The 10,452-nt window shown below is 50.5% G+C and overlaps 2 protein-coding genes across 2 annotated transcripts in view; both read right to left on the reverse strand.

Annotated features, from left to right (window-relative positions):
• LOC101642052 (protein LSM12 homolog) overlaps positions 1-942 on the reverse strand; it is a 6,163-nt gene extending 5,221 nt beyond the window's left edge. The window contains exon 1 of the mRNA XM_045299460.1: positions 927-942. Within this exon, the coding sequence (XP_045155395.1) occupies positions 927-942 (16 nt within the window). The remainder of the gene's footprint in view (positions 1-926) is intronic.
• Positions 943-4,052: 3,110 nt separating this feature from the next.
• Positions 4,053-10,452, reverse strand: part of LOC101639746 (protein LSM12 homolog) — a 25,041-nt gene continuing 18,641 nt past the window's right edge. Inside the window, exons 4-6 of the mRNA XM_045299461.1 lie at positions 7,526-7,635; positions 5,301-5,427; positions 4,053-4,590 (exon numbers count right to left, since the gene is read on the reverse strand). Of these exons, the coding sequence (XP_045155396.1) occupies positions 4,498-4,590; positions 5,301-5,427; positions 7,526-7,635 (330 nt within the window). The 3' untranslated portion in view covers positions 4,053-4,497. The remainder of the gene's footprint in view (positions 4,591-5,300; positions 5,428-7,525; positions 7,636-10,452) is intronic.

Here is a 10,452-nt window from a genome sequence, read left to right on the forward strand (position 1 = left end):
CGGTTCAGGGAAAGCTTAGTTTTATTTTGGACTTTTCAACAAAATTGAAAATTAGAAGAAAAATGAGAGCAGTCACATGGCAAGGGAAGTCAAACTTGGTCCACTGCCTGTCTCTGGAGAAACGTGGTGGCCGTTGGGGGATGGCTGCCATTTTCTGCCAGGAACCACAAGCTTCCTGACCATCTTTCTGGGCCCTTTGCGGGCCCTGACCCACTTTCCCAACACGAACTGCGAGCTTTCCCCAAACCCAGCACTTAACATTGTAGCTCAAACTCATGCAGCAAGTGCTGTCAATCTTAGCTCATCAGCTCTGCTAGGCAACCACACAAAATGACAAAGTCGTCACCCTTGCCTAGAGGGAGCCTCACAAGTCCCCACTCGATCATTCAGTAGCAAACCTAAAGAATGAGCTCCATGCAAGTCCTCTATCCCGACAGCTCTCACCTCTCAGTTCCAAAATGCCAACACACTTTAAAGGGCTTCCCTATAGACTTGCTAGGAACTCTCGGGGCTGGCAGGATTGAAGGGAGCCGATCTGCAAGCGTCTCCTGATGCACACTGGAGGAGTGGAAACAAGGTGTCCACCGATTGTAATTGTGGAGACGCAAAACTGATGGTCTGCTGTCACCCCGCACTGCACTCACAAAAAGTTGCAACTTTTTTGGCAGAGCATTACATTCTTCAAATTGTAGAAATGCAAGAGTTAAGGAGAAGTGTTGGCATCTAGCATATATGGCCTATATAGAAGGTGTCAATGTTTGGAGGGAGTGGGGGTGGTGGTAGAAATGTGAGCCTTCTTTGCTAGTTTTCCTATGCTGAGCCATGTTGGGCTTTTGTAATAAAAAGAACACTCACTTTGAACCCTTATTACCCAGCCACAAAGCCTATCTATCACCTGCGGACAGCAGCCCTGCAGCCCCTTTCACCTGTAATGTGCATCATCGTGCTAGGATTACCTGAACTACCTGAACTACAGGCAGCTTACACTGCTGCTTATTTCCCAAAGCAACATTTTCTGGCACCAGTAGCCTCCGGCAGTGATGGAACACAATGCCTACCATGTAAACACAATCAGCTTCCAACCTCATGACCATCCTCAGGCCCCTCCATCATCCCCACCCCCCACTCCATGCAGCTCAGCATCTCCCCTGCTCACTGCACAGTCCCTCGGAGCTAGAACCTCTGTGCCAGGCAGGGCAGAAGTCTCCTCTGTGAATGGCTGCCATCTCTCCAATCCCTTTTCCAATGCTGTATGGAAAGACACTCGGACACCCATGTCCTCAGTTTCACCCTGAATCAGTGCTTCCCAGGCTGGAGTTCCAAACGCCAGACTCAGCATAGACCGTCAAACTCACTGCGATACTGACTGGATGTTCTCAATAGCAGTGACTCTAAAGGCCAGTGAGCAGTGGTAGGGGCTAAGAGGGCCGTAAAGGTAGGTGTGGATGTGCACGTTAAAACTCGCACCATTCTGTTTGCCATTCTTCCACCTAAAGGCACTTCCTATCTCCACAATACCCTTTGGGTTCCGTCAAAGCAGCTGAGCAGCACACATACCATCATTAAAAAGGCACGGGAGCAGCAGTAGGAGCCCCCAAGTGGGACAGTCCCAGGCGTGGTGCTCAGGGCACATTGCCTCCCTCGCCGGAACTCATTTCTCATCTTTTAGTATTAGCCTCACTTAACATTACACACACACACAGCTTTACAACAAAGCTGCCACCTCTGGACACCACCCAGTCCAATTGGACACCCCAGTCCAATCTCATCTCCAGACATAACCACCCCCAGAACCAAAATAACATTTGCCGAACGCTTTTGAATTTTAAATAGGAGCCCTGGTGGCCAATGTCGGTAGTTCAAAGCCACCAGCTGGGCCTTCCTCACTACTTCCAAAAAAGGTACCCTCAGAAACCCAGGGGAGAATTCTACTCTGTCCCAGAAGGTGGCAGAAGTTAGAATTGACTCTTAAGAGAGCGAGCGGGCTGGTTGTCATTTTAAAGTTAACCTGTGACATCACTTCTAGGAAGTAGATAGTACTCCATTTTTACAGTTGGGGCCACTAAGGCTCAGGAAGGTGAAATGGTTTACCCACAAATCTCACCTCAAGGAGATGGGAGGTTTGAGAATTTGAATCCCAACACTGACATCTCGAACCGTATGCATTCTTGTACACCTCACTGCCTTGCTTTGCTAAACAAGCTTTTGAACATCTTAAAGCTCCTTTGAGCCATTTCAGAAACGAAAACTCGAGTTCAGTCTCCTGTCAAAAGTAGCTGGCACCCAGTGAGGCTGCCGAGTGTGAGGCACTCCCCAGCTGTTGCCCACAAATTAAACCCCTTGCCTGCCTGGAAACAAGGCCGGGGTGAATTCCTGAGCTGCTCTCACCCAATCCCACCTTGGGATGCTCGCAGGAGGCCGGCATTTCTACAGACTCACAGCCTCGGAAATGCTATGGTGCAGCCGGTACACTCGGATTCCTTTCACCTCCATTTCCAGGCTGTCTAGAAGGGCTCTCTCCTCCCTTTCTTGTTTTTCTTTCTTCTCTTCTCCAACACCTACATTTCTGAGGAGGTGAAATCAGAGACTTGGTAGTTTGACTGAAGTTCGGACCAGTGGCTTTGGAAGTTTCCTTCTCAGCTTTGATTACTTTGCCCCAAACATTTACGTCTTAACAAGTGGCCTGTGCACGTGCCACCTCCCTTTGTCACCAACTCTCACCCAACGTTGGACTCTGGATCCCTACCCCGCCCCCGGCACGTGATGACGCACTCCATACTGTCTTTCTGGGCAAGTCTTTCAAGGCGGGAAGGAGAGAGGGTGAAGTACAGCGGACAGTGAGTCTGAAGGGAAAGGCCAGACACACGCCCTCCCACTTCATACACACCACACCCCCCACTGGCCTCTAAAGCAGGCACAACTCGAAACTAGTTGTGAGTGATGGTTAAAAAATTTTGGGTTTTATTGTTTTTGCTAAACAATACTTAAAAAAATCATTTTGAAGGCAGGGCTTGAATTATTTAATTTTGATCCATTTATTTAATTAAAAAAAAAAAGGAAGGGGAGAGAGATCATGGCCAAAAATAAAAAAATAATGACCTTCCCCACCCCCCCACTTTAGCCAGTCACACGGGCATCACCCACATTCCACTTGGCACCTGGGAGTTAGGTGGTAGTCCCTTCCATCCCCCACGACCACCTGAAGGTCTGGGAGCATCAGGCACCTGTGGCCATGCTCAGTAGGTTAGTCAAAACCAGACTGGTGGGCTACTGTCTAGAGAACTGCCCAGGCTTCCTGCCCACCAGCTGAGCAGATACAAACTGTGAAAAGCTTGTAAAACCTTAAGTGGGGAGGAGCAGCACAGGAGGAGAGGCTGGCGGCCGCAGACAAAGTGCCATCACCCAAGCTTTTTGCTGGGCTAGCAGCTCTGGAAATGGATTTTAAGAAAAGGGTGGGTGGGCTCCAGGCTCCTTAGAAGAGTCACCCATTGAGGAGGAGCTGAGCTGTGCCACGCAAAACAGTTCTTCCTGCATGGAGCACAGGAGTGGAGAGGGCCGTCTCTCTCCAGCTAGGGGAGTGAGGAGGCGGTTCTTCTAGTACCATGAAGTAAGACAAAGGCAGAGGGGCCGAGTCCTGAGGTTCTGGCCAAATGCGAGCCTGGCACGCACAGGTGAGGGCTACAAGAGCCATCAGGGACCCTCAAACCCCGAATCCCAATTGGAGATTCTCACAGGGAACTATGTCAAGTTGGGTGCCTGGCTACAGGGCGGGTGGGGAAGGCAATGTATCTTTATTTTGGAGGGAGGAGGTGGGAGGAGCGGCCATGATCTAGTAAAAAGAGACCTGCAAGAAGCAGAAAATATTTAGAGAACATTTTAATATATATTTTCATATATATATTTAAAGTTAAGAAAAATAAAACTAATTCAAGCCATGCCCTGTGCAAAAAAAAAAAAAAAAGGAGGGGGATGGGGAGAAAAAAATGCGGGTGGGGTTGATTTTTTGTGTGTGTGTGAGACCCCTGTCTGTTGCTCTGGTCTCAACTTAAGTATCACAGTCAGCTTGTTACTTTTATTTTGGGAGAGAAGATGTCAAAGTTTCTTTCAATCACTCAGAAGGCAAGTGTAGCCACTTATAAAAACAGAAGAACAGGGAACAGACCCAGGACAGGAAAAGTCAAGAGTCGGAAGAGCAGAGCGGGAAGGAATGGGCATGTTCAAAAATAAAACTAACAAGGTGACTGTTCCAGAAGGGGCTGTGAAAGGACACGGTGGACCGCAGTCGGTTAGTCAAGTAATGATTCAACTTTTAAATTATTCTCTTGTTCTTTTGTGTTGGGTGTTTTGTTTGTTCAAGTCTAAGATTTGGAAACGCTGGCCCTTCGTTAACAAGAGCCAATAGGAACTATAGGATCCCTCCCCTCCCCCGGCCTGCTCCGCTGCAGCCACGGCCGCCTCCCGGGCTGGATCTTGGAAGAGTCCTCCAGGTGTGTGGACTCAGGATGACAGGGCAGCCTCCTTCTGTGGTTGCTGGGCTTGTGAACGCTGCAGTATCTTTTGGCTTTCCACGTCTCTAAAATGTTTTTCAACCTGCAAGAGATCAGGCAGCGATGGATGGGGAAAGGAGCTGAGCAGGCAAAGTCTCTGCGCCCCCCAACAGGCCACTGCCAGGCTTCAACAGCCCCGACCTGGCTGGTCAGCCCATGGACTCCTCAGGCCCGTGGGCCCTCGCTCTCTACTGGCCTTCTCAACCCCCTAGTGAGGGGGTATCTCCTGTCTCAGTCACCTTCTCTACAGCTTCAGCTAAGACTGGCTGGGAGGAGCTAATTCTATCAACAACAAAAATCTCTATTTTTCTAATTAAAAAAAAAAAAAAGTACGGAGTTTATTATGACCCAAACTCCCCTTCCCTGGTCACACAAGTGTCTAAGGGTGAGCTGGAGGGGTGTGAGCTTTCACATCCGTGATGTTAGTCTCTCAATGCTCCTTGGAGGAAAAGTCAGGGTGGGGCATTTGGTTTTCGTTTAAAAATATTTGATCTCACTTTTAGAAAACCAGGCAACCACACCCTCAGGGTCAGAGAGATGAGGATGGCAGCAGGTTTATACCACCACTGCCAGGCCAGCGCTTCCTAAAAGGAAGGCAGTTTGGCTGAGGATGCAGCCTGGGAGACAGGAGCTGCTCTGGCCCAATTTCCAAAAAGACACACTGCCCAGGATGTGTGGTTGACTGGGCACTTTGGGCACCACAACAATTCCCCCCCCCTCCCCCCCGCCCCAAGCTCCCAACCCTGTACTTACTATTTTGCGTACATGGCTCAGTGCACTCCCTTCTTTGCCTTTACAGTTTTCCACTTGATAGGGGGGTGTAATAACAACTTCTTCCATGACTACGATGTTTTTTTCTTGCCATTTACAGTCTTTAATACTGGAAGGAGAAGAGAGTAGGTGAAAGGTTACCTCTTGCAGGCACCCCCCACACCTCCTGCTGTGTGAGGAACACCAGCAAGCTGGCCTCAAGTTCCTAGTCACCACTCGGCCAACAACTCCAGCCGAGCCCCCTCAATGCCAGAAGCAGCTGTGAATTGTTTCTGGGGCACCACTGGCTGGGAAATAGCACTGACACAGGTGCACCTCTCTCCCAAGCAGCACTCAAAAGAGGACTTGAGAATCACCGAAAACTTGGGGGCTGCTTCAGAAGTCCAAAGGAAATGGAGTCACAAATAAACAAGTAGGCTCAGGCCATTAGCTGCAACTGAGAGAATAACCTAGGCTACCAAGGCCCAGGCAGTAAAAATAACAGGCTCTGCCTGCCAGATGATTTGTCACAAATTACTGACTCTGGCAACCAATGCAGAGGCAGCCAAAAAGATACTGGCAACGCCAGATTACCGACTTACATAAAACCATACCACCAGCCGTTACAAACCCACCCCAAAGACCACGATACCGAGGACTCCAGGCAAGCACGATGGTTCGGAACAAACAGGCACTCCTCGGCCATGCACGCCCAACCGTTAGCATTGAGGTATTAGGTTACAAATGTTTGCAGGGCACCTGCAAGTGTTTCCTGGTGCTTTTTTCAATTCAAAGAAAGGTATGCTGCTAGACTGACTGACACCAGATATGAACTGTCCCTCACTATTCCAACAGATCAACAACGTAAGGCATGCTGAGCAGTGAAACTCATTTGGAATCTGGGGACTGCATGTACACAACAAAGGAGTACAGCTGTGTGCCAGGCAGACTTCGCTGACAAGATCAGGCGGTGGACTGTAACTTGCCAACCCTTATGCTAGCTAGGAGACACCCTTGGAAAGGGGAAAAAGGGACTCCATCCCCCAACGCTCCCAATGAAAACAGCTCCCTGAGGCAGCTAGGGAAACGTACTCCCGGAGAAGCTCAGGGCAGCCATTGTCACTAAGACTGCCTTCACATACCTGGAAACATTCGGACACACCAGGGTCTCAAACAGCTCTGATGCTGGCTGCCATCTGTGCACCAGACCCAGGTGGTTACACCAGGTAAAAGAGGCAGGGTAGGGGTGGGCAGGGTGTCAAAATGCCTCGTTTCCCGGCAGCTAGAGAAGCCGGGAGAGTCGAATGACTTCTGCTATGACAAAGCATCTTTGGGGAAGTAGTCGGAAGACCACTTCCCGCTCTCCTCTGCGTACGACCTAGCTTTCCCTTTTTCACACCACATCAGCTTGGGGAGAGAGATGCAGCACAAAATGAGAGCAAAGAAGGTTGCTATTCTAAATTATGGAGTACTAAGCAGCAACCAAGAAATCTGTTGCGAAAGACTTCTTTACACGGTTTCAACAAACAAAGGACTAGAGGACGTGAGGACTGGACCGTGCCTGGCCCAAGCCATGGGATTTTCAATGGCCTTACATGCGTGCAAAAGCCGGATAGTGAGTAAGATGACCAGGGAAGAACTGATGCATTTGAGTTATTACGGTGCTGGAAAAGAATTTGAATATACCACGGAATGCCAGAAAAGCAAAGAAATCCGTGTTGGAGGATGTGCACCCAGGATGCGTCTTAGAAGGGAGAGTGGTGAGATTCTGTCCCACTTACTCTGGACATGTCGGGAGGTGGGACCAAGCCCTGGAGGAGGACATCATGCTTGGGAAAGTACGGGGTCAGCAAAAGAGAAGCCACCCTCAGAGAAATGGGCTGACACAGTGGCTCACCAATGGGCTCACACACAGCCTGGCCTGTGAGGCTGGTGCAGGGCCGGGCAGCGCTTCTTTCCACAGTACACACGGAACCAGCTCCACGGCCCTAACAGCAGTACTAGGTCGGAAAAGTCCTTTGGAATTATCAATTCAAAACTACAATCTATCGACAAAGAAAGATTGAGAGAAAACTTATCTAAGATGCCATTCTCTGTGGCCTGTGGCAAACATCCATGTCTGGATGCCCAGGGCAGTGTCGGCTGCCTCTCAGGGAGGCCTCTCAGGTACATACCACCCCACTGCACAATCTGGCAGCTCCACCCTGGGACAAAAGCACCCAACTCACGTCTTGTGAATGGTCTGGAAGAGCTGCTGGCCCTCTAGGGAAACACCAGCGCTGATTGCATAGGCCTGGCTCAGCTTCTCCTCCTTCTCTGTCCGTGCTTTGCTGGCAAGCTGTAGAGGGGAGAGGAAAGGAGCTTAGCAAACACTCACCTGCAGTCAGGACCTGAGCCGAGAAGAGGAGGCCAGAAGAGATTGGTTTGGGCGGATTCCATTTTCAAAGAGAGCAAAAAAAGGACATCAACAAAATGCACGACATACCGGAACAGGAATGCTCTTCCTAGCACACACAGCTTCCTTCCCATGCTTACTGGGTGACTGCAGTCACGGTGGGAAGCAGATACAGCCCCGGGGGAACATGAGACGGACTAGACACAGGTCAGAACTCATGAACAAGGGAATGCCAGGCAGCAAGTTGTTCTCAGGAGGAAATTAAGCAGGGCCCTGGGGTAAGAGCAAGGCTGAGGGCCAGGGGTGTGTGCGCTATTTTCGACGGGATGGTAGCCAGACAGAGGTCATGTACATGCTTCTGTTTAGAGGAGAGAACACAGGGCCATGGGTTTAGGCAGAAATTGCAGCTTCATAGTGTGAGATTCTAAAGACTTGACCATTCCAGCACCATGATTCCTGCTCTCTGGAGAAGCCAGGCGCATCACATACACTCACCATGGATACTGATACTGTGCTGAAGGCAGCCCTGTCCTGTCCTGCCTAAGAATTGACTTTTGCCTCATGCCTGTTCCTTGACTGCCCTCTGGTGGAACAATCACAAACCGACCACAAGAGGTGGCATTCTGGAAAAAGGGCCCCCCAAGGACCATTTCTTTGGCCCCTCCTACACCCCAGGCCCCCACCCCACCCTACTGACTGCTCCGGATTCCAGAGGTACAAATCTGTGTAGGGCAAAACAAAACTGCTGGCAAAAGTGAAAACCAAACCCTAAACACACACAGGCTCGGAAGGTGTGTGTATGTTTGAAAGGGGAACAACTGATCAGAAGGCTTGCCGTCGCCGTCCTCGTCCTTGCTGGCCTGTTAGGCTGAGCAGCTGGGCACACTGGGACCACACCTACCTGCACAATTCCTTCCTACACACGTGGCAGGATTCCACCTCAGCATGGTCCGGAAGGCCCTAGCTGGGTGGAATCCTTAGCTACTGACATTCTCAGTGTGTCCAGTGACAGCCTCAAGTAATAAACCAAACAAACGGGGAGGGGCCCTCCCGCAGGAGAGGGCGAGCAGAATGGCTCCTGTCTGTCCTGGGGAGGGAGCGCTTTCTTAAGGCTGGGTTGGAGCAGGGAGAAAGGGGCCTAGGTAGACTCATCCAAGTCTCCAAGACCGTCCACTCCCAAGTCAGGTGGCCAGCATGAGGCAGTGTGAGCATAGGCCGGCTGGCTCTCACCAAGTCATTTTGCCTCCCCAGGCAACAGAGGGCCGCACAGCCAAACTGCCACAGAGCGGATAGGGAGCCCCCTTTCTCATGGTCCATCCTCAGGACTTGCAGAGAGGGAGATGCAGCCAGAAGCCATCCTTAGCCTGGCTGGCCCTGCCTCCTGGCCCCACTCAACTCCAGGCTGAGAGAGAGAGAGAGAGAGAGAGAGAGACACGCGCGCGCGTGCGCAGGGCTGGCAGCATCCCCCTGAGCCTTGGCAATCCCAACCGCAGCAAGAAAGCCTCAGGGCCTGAAAGCAGCCGTTTCCAAGGAAAGAGGACAGGGCAGCGGCAGGGGGCAGGGATGTGAAGCAGCAACAAGCAAATCGTTCTCAGTCCCTGAGAAAATCCTGGTAGTACTGAGTTTCCTAGAGGGTTGCTTTCCAAACAGCTCCTCAAATGCTGAAGTCTCCAGGCTGCCGAGGAGAACAATGGTATTGTTCTCTGGGAGTTGCCAAGCTCCTGCAGGGTCCCTGGGCAGGAGAAACACCCACCCACCCCAACACAGCCACCTACCCAAATCCCTTTCAAATATGGTTATCCCTGAAAACCAAAACCATTCCAGAAGGTGGGGTCAGACTAGGCTGCTTCTATAAAAGCTAGTGACAAGTAGATAACCGGAGGACTCAGAGCAAAATGTCCCTGCCACCTATACAGTCAGTTCAGGAAGGAGGAGGAGCTGGCTCAGGACTCAAGGCACCAGTGCGGAGTGATTAAGACTGGAGCTGAGAATTTAAGCTCAAGAAGGAAAAGGTTGGGCAAGGAACTGCTCTTGAATTGCTGCAGGGATGTAAACCTTGGCCCCAAGTGATCGTTTCATAGGGACAGTGTGAGGATCAGTGAATACTGGTTAGAGTAAGAATTTCACTCACACACACACACAAATACTAGTTGTGCAGTTTCCTCAAAAGGCTCTGGAGAGTGGACTAGCCTCAAGTGGTAGGAACAGACCCCAAATGCAAGTTCACTATGTCCCAGTTCACCCCACTATCCTCCCCACCCTACCTGCACTGGCCACCGTGCTCTGGAGAGCTAGGCCCTCAGTCCTCTGATAAATCAGTTTACAGGCGGGATTTTCATGGGAATCCAAAAAAACGTTTCACCTCGACCTTCAGCCACCCTCTCTTCTACAGGAGCTCCTTCCAGGCACATCCATGAAAACTCCTTTAGAACTTGGGTTTCTGGGAGCTAATATAATAAGCTTCCTTTTGCGAAGCAAGTGATATCACTCTACTCCCAGGCTGCTATTGCACAAAGCTAAATTCCCCACACTAGTCTTACAGGTAAATGAATGTGTAACCATAACAGCCCAGCTGGTCTCGGGAAACAAGTCCACGGTTATGGTCAACTGTTCTTGAGAGGGACAAAGGCGTTGCATGAGCTTTTTTAGGCTTGGATCGGTCATCAGGATGGTTGCCTTTTAAAACTCAGTGACTGGCCTGTCTGGATAGGACAGGCTGGATGAACAATCTGGAGGAGAAAACAACGGGACTGACAGTTC

This window comes from Echinops telfairi, unplaced genomic scaffold (genome assembly GCF_000313985.2).
Source record: "Echinops telfairi isolate 266 unplaced genomic scaffold, ASM31398v2 ScPeMD7_7458;HRSCAF=8496, whole genome shotgun sequence".
Classification (NCBI taxonomy): domain Eukaryota; kingdom Metazoa; phylum Chordata; class Mammalia; order Afrosoricida; family Tenrecidae; genus Echinops; species Echinops telfairi.